The 27,082-nt window shown below is 41.5% G+C and overlaps 2 protein-coding genes and 1 long non-coding RNA gene across 5 annotated transcripts; 2 read left to right on the top strand and 1 right to left on the bottom strand.

The window, feature by feature from the left end:
* Positions 1–1,383: 1,383 nt before the first annotated feature.
* On the bottom strand, positions 1,384–15,663 carry LOC125883910 (uncharacterized). 3 transcript variants are annotated; one of them, XR_007448614.1, is made up of 5 exons: positions 15,252–15,663; positions 3,681–3,854; positions 3,487–3,581; positions 1,905–1,951; positions 1,384–1,818 (listed from the first exon to the last, which is right to left on the bottom strand). It is a non-coding gene; the product is annotated as an uncharacterized LOC125883910 (long non-coding RNA). The 3 variants fall into 3 exon arrangements; XR_007448613.1 differs by lacking the exon at positions 15,252–15,663 and having other exon boundaries at positions 3,203–3,581; positions 3,681–4,368; XR_007448612.1 differs by lacking the exon at positions 15,252–15,663 and having other exon boundaries at positions 3,681–4,368.
* LOC125883898 (meteorin-like protein) lies at positions 5,142–12,154 on the top strand. Its single transcript, XM_049568519.1, has 5 exons — positions 5,142–5,524; positions 6,674–6,857; positions 6,952–7,177; positions 9,851–9,910; positions 11,237–12,154. Exons 1-5 carry the CDS (start codon positions 5,430–5,432, stop codon positions 11,551–11,553), a joined length of 882 nt encoding a protein of 293 aa, XP_049424476.1. The 5' UTR covers positions 5,142–5,429; the 3' UTR covers positions 11,554–12,154.
* Positions 15,664–16,598: 935 nt separating the features above from the next.
* On the top strand, positions 16,599–25,920 carry LOC125883874 (polymeric immunoglobulin receptor-like). Its single transcript, XM_049568493.1, has 9 exons — positions 16,599–16,739; positions 17,455–20,191; positions 20,469–20,795; positions 20,936–21,256; positions 21,462–21,761; positions 23,264–23,359; positions 24,617–24,715; positions 24,833–24,903; positions 25,370–25,920. The coding sequence occupies exons 2-9, from the start codon at positions 20,149–20,151 to the stop codon at positions 25,538–25,540; spliced, it is 1,428 nt and encodes a 475-aa protein (XP_049424450.1). The 5' UTR covers positions 16,599–16,739; positions 17,455–20,148; the 3' UTR covers positions 25,541–25,920.
* The last annotated feature ends 1,162 nt before the right edge of the window (positions 25,921–27,082 follow it).

Below are 27,082 nucleotides of genomic sequence, written 5' to 3'. Positions count from 1 at the left end.
TAACCATGCTTTTGTTGCCTAAAGCCAGCAACGTGCGTTTGTTGTTGAAGGAAAAAGAAGTAATTTGTGTTGTACCAACGTAGTCTGTTTATTTTTAAAAGAGACTGTACGTAAAGGGTAAATTTCCTGTGAAAATGGAAGTGTATTTTGAAAGAAGACAACGCATCTAACAGGCAGAACTTGACATGGTGTCCCAAAACTTCAGCAACCAACACAACCAGGGTACCTTGCACGACGCATGAGGACGTGGAAAGTCCATGACCAAGGTCAATATGTGACGAGGTCATATATTCACATTGTCATTGTGAGCATGTTAGCATGCTGACATTAGCATTTAGCTCAAAGCACTGCCGTCTTTTTAATGAACACCTACTGATTTATAATCTCCGCTCTCCATGCCTGTGGCTAAATATTCAGGTGAAACAGCAGGCTTGAAAGTTCTTTGCAGCCACTCATATCCAAAGTGTATGCAGTCATGGAGCCATAAGGTGCTCTGAATAAATGTCCTCCAAATGGACACCATATATTTTATAATGTAACAAACCAAAGTGATTTGTTTAAGTAAGACCACACTCTGTCTAAATACATCCTGTCTCCTTCACCCACTCTGCCCTCATGATAAAGCACTTGGTAGATGATCAGAGCGAGCTCTAATGGAGAATCTATGAAAGAGACTTAGAAAAAGAGTAAACAGAGCTTTACTCAGTGTTTACACTCCATCTCTCTGCAGACATCAGACCTGATAACACACACACACACACACACAATGAATGACCCTGACCCTGGAGCCTGCTTGCCCTCGCTGGTCAAATAAACCTGCACGTGTATAGAGAAAATGCACACACACACAAATATGCACTTACACAGCTGTGTGTTTTCTGGCAGTGATAAGAGAAAGAGATAGGAGACGGCTGTGTTTGGGTGAAGAGAGCTCACAGAGGTCAGACACTGAGGGGTTTTTATTCACCTGGAACTTTACCACATTCCTTAGTTTCAGCATCTCTTTATGGTGTGTGGTGTGTGTCACTGAAAAGGAGAGGCTGTCTTTTAACCAGTAAGTCACTGGAGTAAATGCCTGCTTAAAGCTGCCACACAAAGCCAAAGTTCATAACGACATATTTTGTCAAAATTGTTCTACAGTAGGGCAAAATGAGCAAACCAAATACTGGCAAGTGATTGTACTAGATTACTGTGTTTTCACCTGAAGATCTACTAAAAACACTGTTATTTTAAGTCTTGTTCAGTTGCAGGTGTAAAATAAAGGCGTTGCCACCTTTCTGCTGTGAGCAGTCAGCTGATCAGCCTGAAGACTTCTCCGTCAGGCACTTTGCTTCTGTAGTTACTGCTCTCTTCCTTTGTAGAGGAGCAGTGTGTTATGTTTTTCCTACCCCTGTTTCAACAACTACTGAAGCTCCCACTGAGTAAGGCACTACCAAAAGATCCACTAGAGATGCTCATTTAGCCCCTATGGGTAATTTACAAGTAATGAGGAAATAAAGGTCTTGAAGATTGTAATCAGAGATGGAGGAATGTGTGGCTCCTTGAGGAAGCAGTGTGTGGACAGACAGAGTGTTCCTCCTGTCAGGTCGCTTGAGAGGAGCCAGGTGACGGCAGGGGGGCATAAGGGGAGCAGGTCAGAGGCTCTGCTGCTCTGTAAATACTTCACATGGCGAAGGAGCACATGAGGTCAAACAGCACATCAGCAGCTCAGACTTCCTTTGGTACGGTGACAGAATTAGACTCAGGTCAGACTCCCTCTGCGGTCGCTGGTGTCTGGGCTTCAGACGTGTTTGTGGTGAAATTTTTTAAATCTGGGGACTTGGAGGGAGAAATGTGTTGGTGGTACAGTGATACAGATGTGTTATGCTTTGTGCAGAGAGACAGAGGGGAGTGTAGAAAATCACCTCTCAGGTCATTCAGTAGGGGGAAGTTAGCATAGTCCTGGCTCCCTCTGAAAAAAGCAAATTAGATTTTTCCATTACATTTTGGATGACTGCAGAAAATAAGCTTTATGGCAAACAGACGTTTATGATACTTACACCTTTTGTTCTTCAGAAATGTAAACTACTTTTACATTTTTTTAAGCCTAAATGCAATCACCAGAAGTAAAAACCTAAAGTCAGGCTACAAACAAACGACACCATGCGTGACCTAACATCACCACCGCCAAACACGATTAGGCATGATGACAGTCTGTAGTCTCATTTAGCCTCTTGTTAGCAACTCCGCCTTTTTAAGACACATAAGTTTCAAAATTTACAAGTGGGGTATTCACTGGCATATTTTATGTAATGTGATAAAATGTAAAAGTCTATTAAGCTTGTGTTAACCACGGACCTTATTCCAGGTATCTAACCAATAACCCATTGACTTTGAGACGAGGGAACCAGGAGTGGAAATGCTTACTCATTTCCAGGTTTTAGCATTCATTCCTGGGGCACTCTGTAACGTGCCCGGGATACATGTGTGTAAGTCAGACATCATTTTGCTACTGATCTTTATTAAGTTTATAAGCAACAAATGGCTTTATCCGGGGCATCGGTGGCTTAGTGGTAGAGCAGGCGCCCCATGTACAAGGCTGTTGCCGCAGCGGCCCGGGTTCGACTCCAGCCTGTGGCCCTTTGCTGCATGTCACTCCCTCTCTCTCCCCCTTTCACACTTGTCTGTCCTATCAAATAAAGGCTAAAAAATGCCCCAAAAAATATCTTTAAAAAAAACAAAAAACAAATGGCTTTATCCATTGTTAACAAATCATATGCTGATGCTTTTATACAGGGCGAAATCAGGTGATTTTGGATACTTTTTGGTACGTTACCAAGACAAACACCTAAAATTCTGAAGACTTTCACAAGATCTTACTTTATAGATCTTCATTATTTTTTAAGTGACCCAAAAAATGTCTGTACTGTCACAGAGTGGCACACAGCAGCCTAAGTCATGGTTCTGTGGCACTTTGTGGCCTAAAACATTCTGGTTTACTTTAAAAAAAACTTCCCATTTTAGCTAAATTTTTACTTGAAAGCATTAAGCGCTCTTTCAAAACCCTTTTCCTAATAACGAGTAAAATGTGTTGTGGAAATATTTCTATAAGTCAGACAGTTAATGCAATACACCATCCTACAATCACTTTTATCGTTACCCTCATTATTTGAGCTGTAGTTCTCCTACTCCTATCTCTTAATCAAAGTGCTACATGGCTTACCTTGAAAGGTTTTGGGCCAGTGGTTTTTTGAATCTCTGTCCTGCCCATCTTAATTATCTCAGACCAATCAGAGAGCAAAAGGGTGGCCATGTTACATTCAGTTAAGTACAACAACAACAAAAAAAGGAAACATACATGACAGCAAAAGGTAAAAACAAAATCCTCCGTCAGCTACGACCATATAATGCAAGGCCCTATACAATAAGTTTAGGCTGAGAAATTAACTTATAAACAGCTTAACAGTGCTAAAACACAGAACTTACTACAATAGCGATGTCGCTTACCTCTCTCATGGAGTACAACAGCAAAATGGGGAGAGGCAAGGCGGGAAACACCCCTTTAAAGGTGGGGTACGCCCAATTGACCCTGTTACATATACCTGAAATAAAGATAAAGTCTGTGGTTATGTGTTATTCAGCTGGTCTTTATCCTTTATTTGGTAGTGGAGGGTATATGCAGGTGTACGGGCTATACCTACCTCTTTTCTGGCTGTTTTCTGTATACCACCGATCAGCCAAAAAAGCCATTGGAATATACAGAAGAGTATACCCATGTCCTCCTCATAAATTACCCATCTACCTACAAGGTAGTGATGCAGTTTTGATGTTGGTAATCCAAGGGATCTCCCCAGCCTGGTGACCCAAATGCTGTCCTAATCAAAGGCATATGATTGATCCTGCATTAGCAAATTATTTATTATTATGAATAAAGCCATTAGTTACAACTTATAAGCCTTTTATGTCTTATTAGAAAGTTGAACTTAATTTTAATTCAGTTTCCATTTGTTTAGTGTAGTTGAGCCTGGTTGTTGCTTTCATTTGGCTCCTAGCACAGCATCATCAGTAACAATCAAAGAGGGAAGTGAAAGATGAATATTTGATTTGTATTGTAAAATGCAATCTGTATAAAATAAAATGAATTACTCATTAAATGAGTCCTGATAGACTGATAACAGTAACAATACTGGAAATTCCCATTTCCACAGAGGCATAGTAAGATTGTGTGTGTGAGTGTGTGTGAGTATGGAGGAGGAGGAGGAGGGTGGAGGTGTGTAAGGGAGTCTGTGTTTCGGCATTTCTCGAAATGTGTTACATAGCTCAGGCTGTGTGGGGGAATGTGACGAGTCGGTAACATGCTTGCTGTTCCGACTGTTTTCTCACGGGAAAACCGCCCTGAGACTCCAACAGGCGTTTAGAGCACATGTGTGACTTCTTGTTACGTCAGAGCCTCTCTGTTGCCAAGGAGGACGATTAATGAAACAATAATAATGCAGGGATATTAGTTATATACTTCCATTAAAGTAGGCTGCAGAGCATAAAGTAATACTTTAAAAAAAAAAATCATACTCCTATGCATGAGTATCTTTGCAGTGTTGAAGGGTCTGGCAGTGACTGTGGAGGTTTTGGTGAGTGTTTGGGAGAGGGCTGCTGATCCAGACCTGCATGCTGCTCTCATTTTCACCGCGATAATATGATCCATCTGTTAATAAAGCACGCACAACACACACACACACACACACACACACGGGCTTGTACTTCTCTCTGGCATCTTCAGACCTGAATGAGTTATGTACCAGGAGCTGCAGGACAAATGTTTTTAAAGCAGGTCATTTGGCTTCTGTATTTTGTTATACATGTGTTTACAGATTTGTTTTTACTTGAAAGCGCTTTTTATGTGTGCAGATGTCCATTTGTGGACCAAGTTTCTTTTGTTTTTAATTTCAAAAACGTTATTCTATTCACTCATAAAGAGTATCACGAGCTCTGCTGGATGCGCAACACCCGTTTGTAGGTCCAGTTTAATTTGTGTAAAAGTTTGATGGTAGCCTATTTCTCATGCTGCAACAAGAGCTCGAGGTCCTCCTCTACACACATCTTCCAGGGGGGATGTGTAGGCGTGGTTTGGAGCGAGCGCTCGCGTGTCACTCAAGCGGAGTCAGCAGCTGGCACGCGCCCCCGGTGACGTGAAGCAGAGCGCACGGAGCCAAAGTGTTTTTAAACAGCCTGTTGTCCTGCTGCGCGCGCTCTCTGCTTCTCTTTACAAACTTGGTATCAAAATGTTATTCTGCTTTCGCCTCGGCTGAACCCGCCATGTAGCGTGTGTGCGCGCGCTGAGGAGCTTCGGGGGATTTTTTTACGGGACCTTGCGGTTCGGGTGCAGCAGAGCGCGCGGCTTGCTGGTCTGCTGTGCGGGGAGATTCGGTGACCGCCGGGGCGGACGGGCCACCATGCTCCGGCCGTGGGCTGCGCACTGGATCACAGCTGTGCTCCTGTGTCGGGCGGTGGCACAGTACTCCAGCGACCAGTGCAGCTGGAGAGGAAGGTGAGGAAGATGGATAGAGGATGTGTGATAACCTCAATTTAGGAGCAGATATCAGTGGTTATAGGTGACAAAGAAAACACAGCACAAAACTCAGGAATGTTATCAGCAACTTCTTATAGAACTCCATAAGGAAATATATTCCTTCTTGTTTTTGAGCTCCCCCTTTCATGAACTTTTGACTTTAATCCATGGATCTTAAATTCTGGAAATGCAGGGGAGTCATGAAAGGAACTTGAGTCATGTGTGTGAGGCAGGCTGTGTCTTTGAAGTGACTCTGTTGTGCATTACTGAGGTCTTCACCAGACTCAAAGCAGTAATTAGACGCATGGATGTTTGATTAAGATTTAATTTAATATCCAGGAAGGACACTGGGAGATCAGAGTAAAATATGTTACTGTCAAATTCTGGTGCAGATCCGCAATGGAAACCAGTTAGGGATGTTTTAGTCATATGTGCCATTGCTTATGGTTATTACTCTGACATTTTGTGACGTCAGATCTCAGTAACTCATGAATATCTTTATTAAAATCTTGTTACACAATCACTATTCCCAGAAAGGAAAGTGACTCATGAATGGTGAAAACCAGTTATTCATGAACAGGAGGTGCTTTAATTAGTCAGAGACTCCCTTTAAGATTTTGGAAAACTACTTCTGATCAGAGGAGTGTCTCTGCTTCACTTCCTATCTTAAGTAAATACAGCTATATGGCCTCTTTGATCACTCCTCCAAGTCCCTGAGTCATAAAATATGAAAGCCTGCACTCCGCACTGTGTTGTAAAGTTTGCCGGCCTCGGACTTCCAACGACTTAATAGCCCGTTCAGTTCCTGGTGTTGAGGTAGCTTATGCACATCAGAGACAAGCGACCGCATATGTCCAAACTGTGAAGGATTTGTTGGCAGACAGCAGCAGCAGAGTTGCTCTTAATGAATGTTGCAATATCATTAAATCCCTTCCATGTGTGTCTTTAACTCTGTTTTTCCAGCATGTCATTATAGATTTTTTTTATGAATTCACAGGGGTCACTTTTGGGGCTCTACAATTCTGAATCCAAGTTTCCTTATTGTTGGACATTTAAGGATTTTTGGCATTTGATCTTGTTCATCCTCGCTCTGGATGCCTGATATAAGAAATGTCTTCTCATCCACAGTGGTCTGAGCCATGAGTCTCATCGCAGGGATGTGGAGCAGGTCTACCTACGCTGCTCTCAGGGGTCTCTAGAGTGGCTCTACCCTACAGGAGCCATCATTGTCAACCTGCGGCAAAACACAGAGGCCTCATCCGGACACATGGCGGGTCTCCATGTGTGCGTCAAACCCTACACTTACTCCCAGGTAGAGTATGACACCAGAGTACTACAACTGCAGTGTGGTGTATCAGATGGAAGCAGCTTACATGTGTCCTCCTCTCTGGATCCTCCATGTTCAGGGTTCTCATGTGTATCTGGAGCATAACGGGGATCTGAGGCTGCTGCTGGCAGAGAAGGACCAGGCTCAGGGCTCAGTGCACTGTTTCAGCCTGGCAGAGGGAGCTCTCTTTGTGGAGGCCGTCCCTCAGACAGACATCAGCCGGAGGATCACAGCTTTCCAATACGAGCTGGTGCCCAGTCAGGGGCCCGGGGCACACATGTACCCATTCCTGCACCCTGGTTTAGGTGAGAGAATACATGCACCTATTCCTGTAGGATGTAGAGATACAGCCTTATTTGTTCTGAACCTTCGCATTGTGTCAAGTTTTCTTCTTGCCTCATGCTAGTTTTTAAAAGCTCAAATCACAGTATTCAGTTTCACTGGTCGCTTATGAGTTTATAACATACAGTAGTATTCAAATTTTAATTTTCTCTTGGCACAAAATCACAGGCGACACACTGCTGAATCATAGTGGTGACTCTGATGATTGTTTGTAGCACTGACGGCCATTTTCCAAACCCACAGGTTTTCATTTAGCTAATTTCCAATTACCTCTGCATCATAATGAAGTTGTGGGCAGGAACTGTTATGAAACTGTATCCAGTTTCTAAATCCTGTTCTTGAAAACCACATCTCGAAGGTAAACTGAAAGCAAATGGGGGTGGTGTGAAGAACATACTTCAACATGACATTTATTCAAGTCCTGTACTTAATTCAGACTTTAAGATGCTTGAACTGTACTTGAATATTTCCATTTATGCAACTTTATACTTCTATACCACTTCATTTCAGAGGGAAATATTGTAGTTTTTACTCTACTACATTTATCTGGCAGCTATAGTTACTAGTTTTAAAATGATTTTACACACAAAACATATGATTAGCTCAGTGATGCATCATATGCAAGACAGCCCGACAGTATGACATAGTAGAAATTAGCTCCACTTTGACCAACTGCAAGATGAATGTACTGCTTACATATTTTTTACAGCAATAATAATGATCCAGTGCTATATTGATATAAAATTAATAAGGGCCATTCAGCATAATGAGTACTTTTACATGTGATACTTTGAGTAGTTGTTGCTAATGCTTATATACTTTTATTTAAGTTAATTTTTTAATGCAGGACTTTTGCTTTAAATGCTGCATGTGTGTAAATTGATATTCCTACTTTTCCTTAAAGGTCCAGTTTGTAGGACTAACGGCCGGGCTCCACCGGCTGCAAACGTAAGCGTCACGTCAGCGTAGCGTTGTGGCGTATTCATTTGGGCTCCACTGACTGCATACAGAAGCGATACATAGAGAAGCCAGCGGGGTTGTTTACCATTTGCCGAGCCGAGAGGCTGCATGAAATGTTAAAGCATTTTCCACCTAAGTTATTACATATATTTGAGTTATCTACAAGTTTACTGTACTGTTTGTCATCTACTCGCTTTCAAATGTCCACCACGGACATTTACACAATGTCACGGATAAACATGGGTAAATGCATGAAAAAAAATCATCACATATCACCTCTGATAGCAGCGCGTCAAAAATAGAAGAGCCGCGTAAAATAGAGAGTTGTTGCACCACTCCTGTTGCCGGTGGAGCCGCTGTAATTGATTAACAGGGGGGCGAGCTGCTACGGGACTCGCACTGCAGACGTGTCACGCCGCTGACGTGCCCGGTGGAGCCCGGCTGTTAGATGCATCTACTTGCAGAAATTGGATGTAATATTCTTTAATGTGTTTTTTATTACTCACTTGAAAATAAGAATTATTGTGTTTTCTTTACCCTAGAATGAGACATTTAAATCCACTTACGGAGCTGGTCCTTTTCCACAGAGTCCGCCATCGTGTCTCGCAGTAGCCCAGAATGGAAACATCAAACCCTGGCTCTAGATAGGACCCTTAGTGTTTTCGTGTCACTGTAGTTCTCCTAAATGCTTGGACCATAGGAGATGTTTCAGTTCTGCAACCTCACCGCTAGATTCCTTTAAATCTTATAAACTGGACACTTGTTGAGTGTTAGTGGATTTAAACACACCAACAAGCAAATGTTTCCAAAACTGCTCATGCTTGCAACATCTTTATCACCAGAAGAACTAAAAACATAAGTCTAAATATTCATGGCGACAGATTAACTGTCTCAACTAAGCTGATTTCATACTACCTGTTTTTTTCTAAATTGACTTAATTGGTTAAAATGGTCTGTTAAACTCCTCACACACAAGCCGTCCTCCCACTGACATAAAATGAAGGTGACAAAAGGCTACGTTACAGTTTCACCCCGTTTCTTCATCTCACCTACATGGGTGCTGCTCCTCTCTGACACCCTCTCCTCCCCCACTTCCTCACTCCCACACTCCCTAGTCTCAGTCAGACTTACAAAAACAAGCAGGGCAATCAAAAGGTCACGTCAGGGTCAAACACAAGGGTCAGCCAATCATTTCTCAACTGCCAATCAAGAGCAGACCCGTGCCCCATAAGCAGGGATTTTGGGGTAGCCCACCCGTATGAGTAAAGCGGACTGCTGAGGAAGAGGGACGGTGGGTGGAATGGAGCGGCCAGACTGCTCTCCTAATGAGACAGAAGAAAGCCTGTCCAAGCCTGTCTGTCTGTGTGCCTGGGCGTTTTATAGCTGTTTTTATAGCTGACAGGGTCAAGGGGTAATTCTGTGATTACGTCTCGTCCCTCACCTGCTGTTCTCATTCACTACTCTCTTGATGTCTCTTTTGTCTCATAAACACCCACTAATGCAGAGAAAAGGAGAGGGCAGGAAACAGACAGAGGGTCAGACAACTCTCAGGATCATAGCAAAGCTAAAGAGGAAAGAAAATCAGTCGTGAAAATAAGGACTTATAAATAAGGACTTATGTGGTTTCCCATGTTAAAGTATTTAATGTTTTCTTTCTTCATGTCTTTGAATTTTAGTCACCTGTAAACCCTGCTCAGATGAAGAGGTCCTTATGGCTGTGTGCACCAGTGACTTTGGTAAGTATATACACAGAAATGCACACATCAACATTTAAGGGATTGGTTTTAGTTCTGGAAATATGGTGATTTGCTTGCTTTCCTAGAGTTAAATGAGAAGATTGATACCACTCTCATATTTGTTTGGTAAATATTAAGCTCTAGCCAGCAGCTGGTTAGCTTAGCTTAGCATTAAGACTGGAAAAATAAGGAAACAGCTAGTGTATAAACAACACTTTGCTGATATGTGGTGGGTTATGTGGTGAACTGTGTCTTGGCTGGGACCAGTTTCTTGACTACCAGCAGACAGTAGCTACAGTTTTTATTCTTTATGCTAAGCTAACTGCCTCACGCTACATATTTACCGTACAGACAAAAGAGCGGTATCTTCTCCTTTAATTCTAGATAAGAAAGTCAATTTACTTTTACTAAACAGTGGCCAAAACAGGATAATGGCACATTGAATTTTTCGACATTTCCCAAGATTCTCTTGAGTCAGTTCCTTAAAGACATCCTTTGTCGTCGAATAGAGAGCTGAAGCTAACCCTGACACAGAAGTTAGTGTCACGCTGGTTCTTTCCTCAAAAAGCTAATGGGATTTTTCCACTGAATTTTGGATTATGAACATCACTTTTATGATGTATGAAGCATAAATGCAATCACTAGAAATAAATACTGTAGCCAACGTGGGCCTATAAATGAACTACACCACGGTCACATGACTTAACGTCACTGAAAGAACAAGGCTCTAAAGCTGTTTTTAGTGTGATGATGTTCTGTGGTCTCATGTAGCCACTTGTTATTAACGGTCTTTTGGAAGACATGAAAAAAATTGAAATTTACTAGCGGGGTAGCCTACTTAGTTACTTATTTTACGTTGTAGAATAAAATGTATAAGTCTCTTAAGCTTTTGTCAACCACAGGCCTAGTTTAAGGTATCTAACCAAAAACCCATTGATTTCAAGACGAGGGAACTCGGAGTGCTAAAATGCTAACTCATTTTCGTCCCTGCAGCGCTCTATGAGCTAAAACTGAGTGTAACAGTGACACAAGTGAAGTTAGACAGTCAGCGAACTGACTAAGTTACACAACAGTATCTTGAGTTTACTAACGTTAGCCACCGTTAGCTACCGGTCATAACACACATAGCAAGGCTGTATCAGCAAAACTCCTCAGTGTATGGAATTGAGTACGGATATGTTGTCATCTTTATAAATTCAGGAAGATTGTGTTATGTCCAGTTTCAACAAATACATCGCCCTGCTTTAATTTACACACTTTTATCGCAGCTGTCCTTAATTCACTGACTTAATCTCCTCTCTGTCTCTCCTGTTCCTGTCTCTGTAGCTGGTAGCGGCATCTTTCGAAGCGTGGCGTCAGGTACTAACGATCACTCCCCTGTTGTGGTGACTCTGAGTCGGCTGTTCCGTCAGAAGAGCAGGGTGTTTGCCTGGGGTGGAGCCAGAGGGCGGGGTTGGGGTGGACGCATCAGTGTTCCCACACAGTGCAATGTGTATCCTGGAGGGGATGAGTACCTTTTGACTGGCTCTATCCATTTTGGCGAAGCCTGGCTCGGCTGCGCGCCTCGCTACAAGGACTTCCTGAAGCTGTACGTCGCAGCACAGAAAGTGGGAACGAACCCCTGTGAAATAGACACGGACTGAGAGATCTCTTCATGGTTGTGGGTAAAACAGGGTGGAGCGCTTCTCAAAAAAGCCAGTGTGGAAGACACAAAGAGGAACATGCCAATATTTGGAGGATGGAGTGACATTATCTTTGAGCCTGTCTGAGAGATGAACAGAGTTACAGACCCCCAGCTGTTGTTAAAGGCTACTCCTGCAGGCTCTTCTCAGTGCTGTGCAACTTATTGTTGCCTTGCAGCAGAAAAGACAGTTGGACATTTTAGTAGCCAATGTGTCGCCTAAACTAAAATGTCTCCATTTGACTGTACATGCATACTGTATGTGTAAATATGTTTGTGCATGAGTGAGACAGCCAATGAATGATGAGCTTAAATTAATTTTGTGCCTAACTGGTTAAAGTTTTTATTCCCATGACGATACTGCTTGTGTGATCATTCTTGAAATGAATGTTTGCTTTGTAAAAAGCTTTCTGTAAAATTTAGGAGTCTTCTGACAGAAGTGTACGGTATGCAGCTCTGTGAGTCTTTATGTTCTTAGTGTGTGAGTGTGTTTTGCTAATGAGTTCAGAGGGTCTATACATTTACAAAAAATAAAATAAGCCATCCTTGTCTCTCTGTTGAAAGGTGTACATTTGATCCATCCATTTCTCTGTGCGTAGTGAGTCTGTATGTCCTGATATTTTATGAACAGACCTGTCTTGTGTGTGTCTCGTACTGTAAGACACACTGGGGCTCAGTGTGGTGCAGATAATTAAAAGCAGATGGCAAGTGAAGTTAATAGTATGACTAAAGAATGAAAGAGCAGAAGTTACCAGCCTGCTCTGCTGCAAACAAAGAGATATTATCCACGTAACTACCCAAAAGAAAAAACCATTATGTGTGGTCAGTGACCATTGGCTGGCGGGAGAGCAGCAGTGCGTCAGTGCTGGCGTAGCTACCCCCTGTGGAGCTTTGAGGAGCCACCGTTCTGTTTGGCATCCTCTATGCCTGTGCGTGTTCATACATTCACAACTGAGAGAGATGAAAACAAGAGAAGCAATTATAATTTCCAACATAGCCAACCAGGTCCATTTCAATAGCTAATGTGCTCATGTCTTTTAACCCTCAAGTTTTATGAGCGCAGACTCCTGTGGCCTGAACCATCACTCAGACTTAAATTATGAGCACAAATGTACGGAGCCCTTAAAGTCCTACAAGTTGATATTTTTATGCCTCTGCACTGGCGATGTTTTCAGGTTATCCGTCCCATTCTCGTGTACGTGATATCCTAAAAACACCTTGAGGGAATTTCTTCAAATTTGGCACAAATGTCCACCTTGAGACAAAAATTAACCGATTAGAATTTGGTGATCAAAGCTCACTGTGACCTTACAAAACATATTTTTGGCGATAACTCAAGAATTCATTCGCAAATTATGACACAATTTCACATAAAAGTCTACAGGATAAAAAGATGAAGTTATGACATTTTACATCCAAAAGGTCAAAGGTCACTGTGACATCATGATGTTTTGCACAAACACTTCTCTGGCCATTATTCAGTGTCACATCTCAGGAACAGAAAGGAATACATTTGGTCAGATACTGAATTAGTGACTCTAATCTTGGGTGCTCACCTTAAAACTATGCTGATAGATCTTCTGTGCTGCTGGGGGAAGATGTGTGTGAAGCATCCATGTTTTCACAGACGTGGATGTAAACTGCAACTGCAACTTGCAAGGTGGTAATTCTAGTTTTTATCTTGTGCGCACAAGATAAAAAAATATCACCTTTCAGGACTTTAGGAGCTCTGTACAAATGCAACTCAGACTAACATCCTTGTTTTTCCATGGAGGCATTTACAGCTGTCAAAATTAAAACTACTGTCAGAGGAATACATGTTTGAGACTGTTAGAGTTTGACGGGTGGAGAGCTGAAAAGAAGAGGCGGATGTGTGAGTGACCTTAGAGCGGTGTATGTGGACCTCTCCCTCCGCCTGCTGTCAGCAGTTGTGCGTGTGTGATGCTTTTGCTCTTTCCTCAGGAAGAGCAAGAATGGATGGAATGTCTCCTCCCACACACACACACACACACACACCTCCATCTGCAGAGACAAACCATGTGTGCTGTACTACAGAGTAAAAACAACCATTCCTTATTCCTGACATGCATAATTTTCATTAAAGTTGTACCTATTAAATAAATATCTGAACTTTTAGGGTGTGTTCAGACACAGAGCTTCCCACAATACAACTGTTACACGGGCAGGGAGGGTGTAGTAGATGTATCCATGAATTTGGCGAGGTGAAATTATTTTCTGATAAAGCTTACCCTGAATGAATAAGTGAAGGTTGGAGAGTAAGTCGCAGAGGGAGACATTATCACATGCCTTGAAGGCTTAAGATAGACCCTTAAGACTTGAGAGGGTCACCTATATATAACAGCACACCCCTCATACTGAGTGTGTGTGTGTGTGTGTGTGTGTGTGTGTGTGTGTGTGTGTGTGTGTGTGTGTGTGTGTGTGTGTGTGTGTGTGTGTGCCTGTGCCTGTGCCTGTGCGTGTTTGTCTTGGGTAGTTTGAGAAGACCACAACACACGCGTCCTGCACACTGCCGACATGCAAACAGGCCACACGGCAGAAACCCAACCCCCTGTAGCAACACCCAACACTCCTTGGCAGGCCCAACCTGGCAACAGCCCAGCTCGCCTTGGCATCCTCGCTAATTCGGGACACACTTATCCCTCCGCACGGGGGTCTTAATGTTAACCTTTTGGTGTGAGAGTGTGTGAGGTATGGAAACAGTTTGTGCTGCAGTATGCGAGAGGCACAGCTGAGCGGTCAGCTGGAGTCCAGGGAATGGCTGAGCTCAGGGAAAATACATGCACGCTTTCACCCACATATACCACCACTGGCATTTTATAATGTGCTGGACAGGGTGGGGTCGGTAGATTTAAACGGTGGCAGAATAATTTAGGTTGCAAGGTATGTCTGGTTTCTACAGGGGGTCCATAGTAAAAAAAAGAAAACAAAAAAAGGCACTTGATGAAGTTGTCCTGATGCACTTGTAGTTCAGAAATAGAGAGATTTTAACTTGCATTCCTTTTATTGTATACCATTGTATGTGTCACTGTAATAATTATGGACATATTCAGTGTTTCTGTCTTTTATTAAGTGACTATATATATATAGTTTTCAGTGGCTCAGTAATGTCAGAAACACTATTTAAAATATGGGTAAATGATCATTATAGGTGCACATTAATAATTTTAATAAATGATGAACATATAAATCAAATTTTAAATGAATTTGTTTTGTATTTGAAGCGGCTGTGTGGAACTTTCCCTTTTCGTTGATTATAGCGCCCCTTTTGGTCGAAGCGGTATGACACCCACAGCCTGGTGTCGTAAAATTCCGACTGCAGCCTTCGGCTTCACTCGTAAAATCTCGACTGCAACCGGCAATTAGTGCATGCATTTGTTTTGGAGAGCGAGAGGAAAATCATAAATGCTCTGGTGTAGCTCTGAATTTCTTATAAACTGAGGACAACTGCCTGCTGTATATTTGTGTTCATGGTCACAGTCACAGATAATTTTGTGGCGTTTGTTGTAACGTTACTAGACAAAAGCGGTTCACATCTGCTACATTTAGCTTGCTTATAACTTCCATGTCGTCATATATTTAAGTGAAACAACGTCTAACAAGTTGCGGTATATTCTCTAAATAAAAACAAAAATTACATACCTGTCGATTAGGAAAAGGGCCAACTCGGGATCCGTTTTAAAGCCTTCAGTTCTCTCAGCTCTCTCCACTTGCTGAATGCCCGACCGAGGTTTACACGCGTTTGGGCTCGAGCCCTGTCACTGTCCTGTTTAGCCTTCTTCAGTTCTTCTGTTCTTTTTCTTTTAGATGGTGCTCCTTCTTTATCCGCCATGACATCGAAAGTACAACCAAGTCCTTATAGATACATCACTGGTAAAACTGTTATGTGTTCAGCAATGCCCGTTGCGTACCGCTTACTCAAAGAACACTCTCTGTAAACACGGCTCTTCTTCTTCTCTCAATTTATTGGCGGGTGGCAAACAACTTCCAGGTGCATGCCACCACCTACTGTACAAGAGTGTGCAATGTGTCCAAAATCATTCACTACTCCCTACTACATGTCCTCTAACCTGTTTCTTAAATCCTACTCATAAACACGTCTCCTTCTCCTTCTGTGGTTTAATGGCTGCAGGCCACTGCAGGCGTGCAGACTTACTTCTGCCTCCAGGTGCCGTATTCTGGTTTGCTGACTTCAACTGTGTCCGACCCGAGCCAGGCTACGCTAAATAGCCATATAGAGAAAGGCTTTTTTGTCGCTGTTGGGTTCAAATAAATATGCAGATCTTCAAGGGGAAGTGATACGAACTAGGGACAGTTTAATGAATGGTAAAAAGTTCCGCACAGCTGCTTTAAATTACTTTTATTGATGCTGTTACTCAAAAAGTAATTTTACAAAACGATTGGCTGCATGTTATGAAAGAGTACAGAGTGTGTGGATGAAAATATGAAGGAATGTTTTTTGTCTCTCTCTTGGGTGTTGAAGAGGCACTCCAGTGATTTTATAAATGAAGATCAGGTTACTCATCACAAGGACTGTGACTCAGCCCGCGAGTACAGTTGTCTTACAGCATGTGTCTCTGGAGCTTTGTCAAGTTTGACGTGGAAAAAACCCAGATGACACGGTGATGTCATCAGGGTCACCTCGACTTGAGTTTAAAGACAACACATTTGCAACAGAATGCCTGTGTTACTAAATGGGCTTTCAGCAGGAGGAAAGGGTGGATTGAGAGATACTATTGGTTGCATTATGGGAAATGTAGGATCTAGCACTTTTGGAGCTTTACATATAGCACAGTGCAGGGTGCAGGATGTCGGTTTTTTGTAGGCAGATGCAGAAGTTAACGTGGCCCTGGTTCCCTTAACAAAAAGCTATTCGGGATTTAGGATTATTGCTGAAAATAAGTGTAGCAGCATAGAGGTGCTTACTGTCATTGTTTACAATGCGCGCCGCTGGGGGCCGCTAATGAGGTGGGCCGGTACAAAAGCGGCAGTCCTCCCACCGGTTCTTCTTTTGCGCTCCTATCGTCGCCTCTGTGTCACTTCCGGGTCGGAGGTCGTCTGGTCCGACAGGGCGACTGCCTGTGTGCTGCTCTGGCCCCCCTGTATGTGCTGCTGCGTTTGTTGGCTGTGGTAAGCGCTGGTGGCTGCATGGAGCCCTCTCTCCCCCTCCTTCCTCTCGTGTGAGTGTGTGTGTGCCCGCGCTGCTGAAAAGGTGCTAACTGTAGCCAGCTTATCGGGCCGCTGCTGCTTTGTCTCCTGTTGTGTCTCCTGCTTGCCTCCATCACGTCTGCCGTTTGTCTCTGCTGCTGCTTGTCCTCACGGCACGGTGGCACGCTGCGGTCCTGTAAGCCGCCCCGCAGCTCTGTTTCCGCCATAGACACTGTTGCTCTGTTTCACGTCCGGAGCAGGACGGTCCGCTCGTCCGCTCGTCCGCCCGTCGCGGGCCGAGACATTATTTTTAACCGGGGTCTGGTCCCCCGCATTTTGAGTGAATGAGTGTGTGAGTGTGGGTTATATTCTATTAGCTTGTTTATTTTTATATTGTTTGGGTTGAACCTGATTTTGTTTGTTTGTGTAATTTATTTGTTAATTAGGTTAATTTGAGAGATTTTGTATATGTAATTGGATAATTGTTTGGGGTTTGTTTTCTTTATTTAGCATTAATTTCTTTTTTTTGCTTTGTCTATATTTGAGTATTTCAGTTGGGCAGTTATTAGTTGTTATATTTTGTTAAGTTTAAACTTGTGATCTGCCCATTAATTACAATTTTTGTTAAATTTTGATTTATTGATTTTGTTTGTTTCATTGTAACCCCACTAATTTGTTTTATCATTCCCCTTTTCAGTTGCTGGAGGCCGGTGGTGGCGGTGCTGGTGTTTGGTGGTGGTATCCATCCTTCCGTCTTGTCCGCTGTGTTCCTGGGAGTGGGTTGCTTCACTGAGTGTGTCTGCCACGTGTGCCTGGTGATTTAAGTTGGTTTCTCTTTTTTTTGGTGGATCCTTCCCCTTCACTAGTCCTTGTCCACTCACTAGGCCTCAGCCCTGATTACGTTCTTTCCCCCTCCCTGTGTGAATGTTTTTTTAAAAGAAAAATGATTGTTTAATAAAAAGTGTATTTTTTTTAAAAAAAACTTGGAACCACGTCTCATGCCCCTTTGAGTAAACGAACCTGTGTGTCTTGTATTGAAGAAGTAATTCCCTGGGTGAAATTCCCAGGGTGGCATTGTCGAGCCCTTTTCTTGGTAACAGTATTAGCTTTATATCCTTTCACCTCCACCTCGCCACATAAGCAAACAATACGATTTATGATTTTTTGAGGTATAAATAAAACCACCAGAAGTAAAAAGCTAATGCTAGGCTACAAAAAAAAACTATGCAGTTGCACGTCCTGACGTCACCACCACAACAAGGCTGTAAAGCATGTTCGGCATGATGACTCTCTAAAGTCTCACTTAGCCACTTGATAGCAACCACCTTATTTAAGACACCTAAAAGCTTTAAAATTCCCTAGTGTTTACCAACACATTGTGTTTCCAACCCTGCCCGACGTTTGGTCATGGACTTTCCAAGTCCAGATACAACGTGCAAGGTACCCTGGGTGTGTTGGTTGTTGAAGTTCTGGGAAGCCGTGTCAAGTTCTGCCTGTTACATGCGTCGTCGTCTTTCACACTTCACTTTCGTTTTCACAGGAAATTTAACTCTTACAATCACTCAAAATAATCACACTATGTCGGTATAACACCACACATTGATGTTCTTTTTTCTTTCAACAACAAACACGTGATTGGGTTTAGGCTGCAAAAGTACGTGGTTAGATTTAGGAAAAAAGAACTTGGTTTGGCTTAATAACCTTAAGGGGCGCAAACACCGGAGGGTTTGGGTTTGTTGGACCCATCTACCACTCCTCCAGCCCGCCCAACTTGGACTTTCGTTACCTTGACTTTCGTTCTTGTCCTGCTATGTTCCCCTGACGCTTCCAGGCGCTGGTAAACTATAACAGCAACCGGCCGTGTATCATGCTGACATTAAAGGACAGCTTTTTTCGTCTGTGTCTGACGCCACAAGTCACTCCCTAAGCGCTGGATTTTGAGACTGGGATGTTTTTACTGGTGAATTTTATGTCGTAGAACAAAACTTAAAAGTCTTTTAAGCTTGTGTTAATTACAGACCTTATTTCAGGCAGCTAACTAAAAACCCATTGACTTTAAGATGACTTTAAGGGAACCGGGAGTGGTGAGATGCTATCTCTTATCTGGGACTCATTCCTGCAGCACTCTACAGGGACTAAAAGTGAGAATATCTCTGCCTCCATTTTTACTGTTCTTTTTTTATCCATCTGTTGACAGTCACCTATAACTCAAACACATTAGTAAATAAAATTACAAATATTATTTTTTTTAATGCACCCCTTTAAATGTATTCATATAAAGTAAAACACTGCTTAAAAATTAAGTTACTTTTAATTTCATGGTATTGTTAACAGTATTATTATTTTAGAGCTTGCATTGTTTCTCACAGTTAAATTTAAACTGAAAGAGACTATAATTATTCTGTTAGCATAATTGAGTTTTCACACTACTACTGTGAGAGTGTCAACAGGTTTCTTAATGAGAAAAGTCTTTAGTATTTGAATAAATCTATCTTGTGTAGAGTTGGTGTGATGTTATGTTGGATCATCGTTAGTAGCTGATATCAGAAATTAAAGGTTTACAGCCCTACTGAAGGATATGACAGCTACACAGGTAAAATAACAACTACAAGTTATTAATATTTAGTGTGTTTTATAGGCTACTTTTACATTTTGAGAACCTTCTGAAAAATAGATTTAATTTATTCTGATTTTCATTTACATTTATTTGTGTCTGCATCAGTTGATTATTTAATTTTGAAAAAAGAAGATGGTCACCACTTTATTCTTCTGTATTATAATGCAGACGTGTGAATCTCTCATTTCAGAGCGACGTGCTGGTAATAGGAGTAAGTGCTCAAAATTTAAAAAAGAAAAATGCTCAAAAAAAGAAGCAAACATTGTGAAAATATATCTGTCCAAGACAACGTGTTTATTCATTTAAACACTGGGCAGATTTTATATTAGGATTAAATGTTAGACACTGCACAGTTACATTCATGCACTGTGCATCTTGGAAGTATAAGGTTGGATAGAGTGCCCCTCTGTGGTGTCAGTGTGAACACTTGATTGAACTCCTATGCAAATACACCTCTCTAAATAACTCTAAAACCAAAAGGAACTGTTTGTACTTTATTCAAAAATTAAATCATACCCACCCCTGATTTGAGTAAAAGTAAGTCTGTTTCTTTTGTACCACTCTATCAGTTTCACCGACATTAGATCAGTCACATACCTTTCCTCTTTTAACAGATGTAACTGTGACAGTCTAAGGTTGATAAACTTTATAAATCTAAATGAGGAAGTGAGAGAGCTTGCATAGCATGCTGACAGATGATGGGGGTGTAGCATTTTCTATATTGGACACACGTCTTTTGTAGTTTCCATTTCTTCAAAACTAGGCTGCAGGAACATGAGGATGTGGAGCCTTAAGAGCCTGCTGATCACCCTGTGCAGTAAGTTATTTTGTTTAAATTAGTAAATGTGTGTAATGTATGTTTTTATGCAAATACAATGTGGAAGAATACACCTTGATATTGGTCTTTGTAATTTCATTACACAGCTGTAACAAAGTGCACATAAAATAAAAATGATGTCACAGACATCACAACAGATTCAAATATACATACTTTATATATTCAATAATCTGATAAGAAGCTAAAATTGAAAAAAAAACATGAAAATTTGTAGAAAGAAGTTGTGATTACATTTCATGTTTTCTTCTTTATACAGTTGCTCTCAGCTGTGTGAGGCATGCAGCAGGGTTGATACATGTGTCTGGATATGAAGGGGGAGAAGTTAATGTTTCTTGTCAGTATGGAGAGGGTTATGAATATTACGAGAAGTACCTGTGCAAGAATGACTGTGGCGACAGTGATGTTCTTATTACGACAACAGAAGCAAAGAAGAACAGATACTCCATTTATGATGATAAACACAGACGAGTCTTCATAGCGACCATCTCCGATTTAAGTCGTACAGATGCTGGGAAATACTGGTGTGGAGTGACAAGGACTGGTAAGGATCTCTACACTGAAGTGAAGCTGGAAGTAGGACGAGGTACGTGAAAAATAAATAAACACCAGTCCTAAATGTCTGCATTGTAGAGTAAGAGTCAATATTTTATTACTTATCTAGAGCAGTAATCTGAATACTTATATCTGCTGTTGTAACAGTCTGTGATGTTCATTTTACCACAGATAGCTGTTGTGATCATTCAACCAAAACCCAAAGCTATGAAGAGAGTTCAGTGTCCATCAGTTGTCTGCATGAGTCTAAATACCAGAACAATCTTAAGTACGTCTGCGGAGGAAACCAAACCTCCACATGTCTGGAGAGTGCCATAATCACCTCTGACAACAAACAAAACGGACAGTTCAGACTTACAGATGACATGATGTCGGAGAAATTCACAGTGACCATTACCAAGCTGACCCAAAAGAATTCTGGGTCGTACCTTTGTGGTGTCCGTGTGAACCCTGGCCTGGATGTTTTCTCTGCATTTGAGCTCGAGGTCAAAGGTGAGAGATATACCTCATCATGTTTTAATAAACCTCTAAATTGTCCGGGACAAACAAAATCCATAAAATAGATTTTAAGAAAAATATTGCAAAAGGTTTCTGAAATAAAACTTAGAGTTGTCATCAGTGTGATCATGCACATCCGTTTCTAACTTGAGCTGAATACAGGCTGTAGTGTTGATTAACACCTCCTTCTGTTTGACAGAATGGTGCTGTGTGAAGTCAAACAAACTGAGCGGCATTGTGGGCCAACCCAGAGCTATGCAGTGTCCATATCCACCACAACACAGGCATAACAGGAAGTTCCTCTGTAAGGGAGACCACCGCAACAACTGTACAGACATGGTGACGAGTCAGAGCAGGTTCACGCTGCAAGATGACATTTCTTCCAGCTCTTTCACGGTGCTGATCACGGAGCTGAGAGCAGGGGATGCTGGGACATACTGGTGTGGTTCAGACTCACAGTGGACTGCTGCGAACTACACACAGATTCAGCTGTCACTAGGTAAGTACATCTATATATGTGATGGTAAAAATAACTGTAGCTGTTAGTTATATCAGGGTTTGATCACCGCTGTGTAAACTTGGTGTCCTGTAGTTAGCTCGGGTCTGTCATGTTAAACCATTACATAATGGATTTATCCTTTCTTCTCTGTGGATTCCCAAACTATGATCTATCAGATAATAGCAAAACTGCCTTTATATTCCATCAAGGAAAGGATACAGTATATTTCAACATAATTTGACAACTTCATTTCAATCAAAAGTTTTTGAACTGAAAGCCTGATTTGTAGAGCGTATATTTCTTAGGTGTAATGTTTACATTGCTCACCACCATAACTTAGCATATCAGCATGGTAATATTCACTGCACTAAAGGTAAAGTACACTGAGATAAGGTGGGAAAAGTCGGGGGGGATCAGCAAAATCATTAGGACATATCATCTGGGAATGTCTGTATACAAAATGTTGTGCCAATCCATGGGGTAGATTTTGAGACATGTTACTGGATACGTGTAATTTTTGATCTGCTGGTGGTGCTAGATATAAAGTCAGATGATCACCAAAACAATTAGGATTCATCCTCTGAGGACTTTGAATATATGTACCAAATTTCATCTCAATCCTTTAAATAATTGTTGAGATATTTCAGTCTGGACCAGGTTGGCGGGTTGACCAGCTGACCACACTGCTCTCCTCAGAGCCCTGCTGCTAGCATGGCTGAAGTTAAAGGAAATGGCCACTTTAGAATGAAAACAGTACTTACTGACCCTCATGCGGACAAGAAGTCCAGTGTAGTTTTTTAATCCACAAAACTCGTTCGGGGTATCGGAGGATAACAGCTAGCCGGAATAACAGCTACACTTGAAGTGCATGGAACCCACATTTTGAAAATGTAATAAAACTCTGCTAATGCATTTCAAAAACGTCAGAACTGCTCGTCTGTCGTAATCCAAGTGCCCTGAAGCCGCGGCATGCAAAATTGACTTGAAAAGACTCCACTTTTATAGCATAATTTCTCACCGTGGTCAGCAGGCTGCTGTGTTTACATGGCAAGACTCAAGAACTAGCACCACCACTAGCTATCAGCTAGTCTCACGTGAGTTGCCATATAAACACAACACGCCTGCAGGGCAGGCTAACTGACCATGGTGAGAAATTATGCTATTAAAGTGGAGTAAATTACGTCTTTTCAAAATCAGTTTTGCATGCTGCGGCTTCAGGGCACTTGGATTATGACAGACGAGCCATTCTGACGTTTTTGAAATGCATTATCGGAGTTTTATTACATTTTCAGAATGTGGGTTCCATGCACTTCAAGTGTAGCTGTTATTCCAGCTAGCTGTTATCCTCCGATACCCTGAACGAGTTTTGTGGGGAAAAAAACTACGCTGGACTTCTTGTCGACATGAGGGTCAGTAAGTACTGTCTGTATTTTCATTCTAAAGTGGCCATTTCCTTTGAGAATATATGCTAAGTGTACTTACAAAAAAACCTTCTCTCACAGGCTTTTCACAGCAGACCAGCACTGTGAGATCTACCATCACTGTGGTGGAACCTGTTGCATCACAATCAACACCAGTCCCTGGACAACAGATCAAACGTATGTGTGTAAAATAATGGACATAGCCACTGTGATGTCACCCATTGGTTTGTAGACTGATGTTTTGAAACCTGGAGTTCAGCATTTTGGCTGTTGCCATCTTGCATTTTTGGAGTTAGAAGTGTAGCGACTACTATCAATGAAAAAAGCCTGAGTAGGCTCTTAACTGTGACTCATTCAAAGAAATCCATACTGTAGTCCAAAGATACGTTTATGGTGGCTTATTAAACAACTGGATAATTAAAGCAAAATAAGAAATATTACGTGATTGCAGTCAGCACAAAATACTGGAGCCAAAACTCACCCTCTTTGTCTAAAAGGTCTTCACACCAGTGAATGAATAGGTAAAATGATGTCAAACCACGCCAACACCTGTGTCAATTACTACCAGAATTGAAAGCAACTAAAAGAAAGTGTGCAGCCTAAACAAATAATAAACAATGAGGGTTAAATACATTTTCTGGCTCCTACAAGGAGTGACCATATTTGTGGTGGAAAGTGGAGCTGTGGAGGAGTGAGGGGTGGATCTGACTCATAGACTCAAGCAGCCATGCCCTTGAATATGCATAACTTTAAGCCTTAATAAACAGTTGTCACAAATGTTGAATGATATGGAGACCCAAATTTTTTTTTGTGCCAGGCTGTAAACATGTTTAAATCTGCTGTAAAGCTGTAAATTTTAACATGGGCGTCAGTGAAGATTGGCTCGCTTCTGGCATCAGCCTCAAGTGGTCATTTAAGGAGCTCTAGTCTTCGGCACTTCTGTGTTGGCTTCATTTCTCAGCCTCAGAGGCTGCCACTTGGTGGGAATCAACAACTGTGTTTCGACACACAATGACCAGTCATAAAAAAAAAGGAAGCATGAAAACACCAAATGCTGAGAGGTCACCACTGGTGGAATATAACTAAGTACGTTTACTCAAATACTGTACTAATGTGTAACTTTGAGGTACTTGTACTTTATTTGAGTATTTCCACTGTGTGCTACTTTATACTTCTACTCAGCTACATTTTGGAGGCAAATATTTTAATCTTTACTCCTCTACTTTAACTTGACAACTTAAGTTACCAGTTACTTTATAGATTCAGATATTTAACACAGAATATAAATCGACTGATACTCTATAATATATTATTATGGGTTAAGCTACCGAGTATATTAAAGTGAGAGCACAGCTGATGTGTGGTTTTTTTTTTGGAAGTGTATATTTTTACCCTTTTCTGTTCTTTTTTTTTTTTTTTTTTTCCTCGATGCAGCACGTGTACACCCTGTGGTTTTCGCTGTGCCCGCTGTGCTGCTCACACTGATGTTTGCTCTGGTCATGGTTTATAAATACAAGTGTTCCAAAGTGCGAGGTATGTTTCACATATTGCATGCAGAGAACCATGCGCACGCACACACACACACACACACGCAAACACATATGCATGTGAACAAATTGTGTAACCGTTTCCTATGCTGTGTGTTCTCAGGAGCTGGAGCCAACTTGAACAGAGACAACACCAAGGCAGCCGTAACAGAGGAAGTGATAGGAGGAGTAGATGTAAGAAAACAAAAGTCTTGCCAGTGGACACAAGAGACTGCAATGTTCAGTCTGCCTATTAGACTATCTTGTATCATATTTAGACACACTTGGCCCAGTCAGGTTGGTTATCCTCACAGGGCTTTTCAGCATACGACATCCCTCTGTCCTTAAGACCCTCACAGCGGATAAGGAAAAACTCCCCCAAAAAAACCCTTTAACGGGGAAAAAAACAGTAGAAACCTCAGGAAGAGCAACTGAGGAGGGATCCCTCTTCCAGGACAGACAGACGTGCAATAGATGTCGTACAGAACAGATCAGCATAATAAATTAACAGTAATCCACATGACACATTATGTCTGTGGTTGTCATGAATACGTACTGTACAGGGAAATTCGTAGCTGTTTTCCAGACGTCTGAGAAAATGACCAACCATTTTCTAATGAATTCTCATCTGAGTCACCCTTCTTTGTTTATTCTATTTTAGCTTTATGAAAATCAAGGCGTAGCACTGTCGAAGCAGAGGACCTCCAAACTGCAGAGCGCCTGTCAGCACTATGATGATGTGGGCGATGCCGAAGAAGATTGTGACTACCAAAACTTCTCAACAGATGACATCTACTGTAATGACTTTGTCATTAAAGCCAATAGGAGATAAACAGCATGCACATCTGCATTTTTAGGTTACATTTGTACCTGAATGATGCTGTTTTTTTATTGTCTCAGTTAAAAGCTAACAAACACATTATTACAGCTGTGCCCCAACCTTTTCATTGTCTAACTGAAAACTACAGTAATATAATTACTTGCGCAGATTTGTTTTATAGTTACCATCATATATATCATTTATTAATACTTTATTTTTACACTTTTTATTACCTTCACACTCACTATTGTGATTTTTTTTAATATAACTTACCTCCACTCCTTATAAGAAACGGTGGATAAACATTTTACCTAAATATCCCAAATGTAAGTAACCTTCCTGTTTATTGTATATATCTTAAATAAAAGTGAATAAATAAATAAAAAAGCCAGATGAATCAACTCATCACTATTTGTTTGTACACTTGATGAATTATATATGAAATCAACGTCACCACATTGTCAGTTGATAAACTGAAGTAACAAGTGAGTCATTAAAGCAATTTAGAGCATGCCAGTAAACACCAGAGCGAAAACACACACACACACACACACACTGCTTGGCCTCTCTATGTATCCTGACACACAAAAAAGAGACATAAACACAATTCAATGGATTATCATCCAGTTTGTTATTCAGAAGTTGTTGCATTAATCACTAGATATTTTTATTTTTCTTCTTGTTTTTTTAACCACAGCAATACACAGGATCTGAGACTCACTTCAGCCGACAACCCACGCTGTAGTTCTCTTTAAATGAACTCACTGTCATATTTCTTGTTAGTGTGCTTTTTTTTCTTTTATGAGTCAGTCTAATTTTCTTTTTATGTCACTCTATTAATAAAATAGAGATAGGTTTCACACTGTGGTTGACTGTTGACTTGTCGAGAGTGTACCATGCCTTTCACCCAGTGTCAGCTGGGATCAGGTCCAGTGCCCCATGACCCTGTAGGACAAGCAGTTACAGATAATGGATGGTCAGATAGTTATGTTTCACCTGCCTTTATGGCCACTTTTGATATTTTTTACATTCTTTGCCAACAAGATACTTGCTCACACAAACTATACCTTTTCTTAGATAAATGTTTGCATAAAGTTTGGAATCTAGTCGCATGTTTAAAACATGTTAGCAACACTTAAACTACACACAACAACCATTCACGCTCACATTCACACCTGCAGACAATTTAGAGTCAACAAGTAACCTGCATGTCTTTGGACCGTGGGCGGAAAAGGGCATGCAGGCCCCCAGAGAACAGGCAGGTTCACACAGAGCCCTCTTGCTGTGAGGCGACACATAAATGAAGAACTATTGTTCTTGGCCACATTTATTTGAAGTGATGATGAGGTTCTGAGGTTTTCACACATATGAAACAATATGACGATCTCATAATGATACAGACCCTGTTGGTTTAGGTGAGGAACTGAGAAGGTTGCCATATCAACCAGTTGATTTGAAATTTGCTTTAGTGCATTCAACAGCATATAAGCACATAGGAGAGCCCACAAAAGACACACTGCCACATTACAGAGTACAATAATGCAACCATATGGC

The sequence above is a fragment of the Epinephelus fuscoguttatus genome, linkage group LG3 (genome assembly GCF_011397635.1).
Source record: "Epinephelus fuscoguttatus linkage group LG3, E.fuscoguttatus.final_Chr_v1".
NCBI classification, from domain to species: Eukaryota; Metazoa; Chordata; class Actinopteri; order Perciformes; family Serranidae; genus Epinephelus; species Epinephelus fuscoguttatus.
The sequence above is the reverse complement of the archived record's forward strand: the minus strand, read 5'-3'. Positions and strand labels throughout refer to the sequence as shown.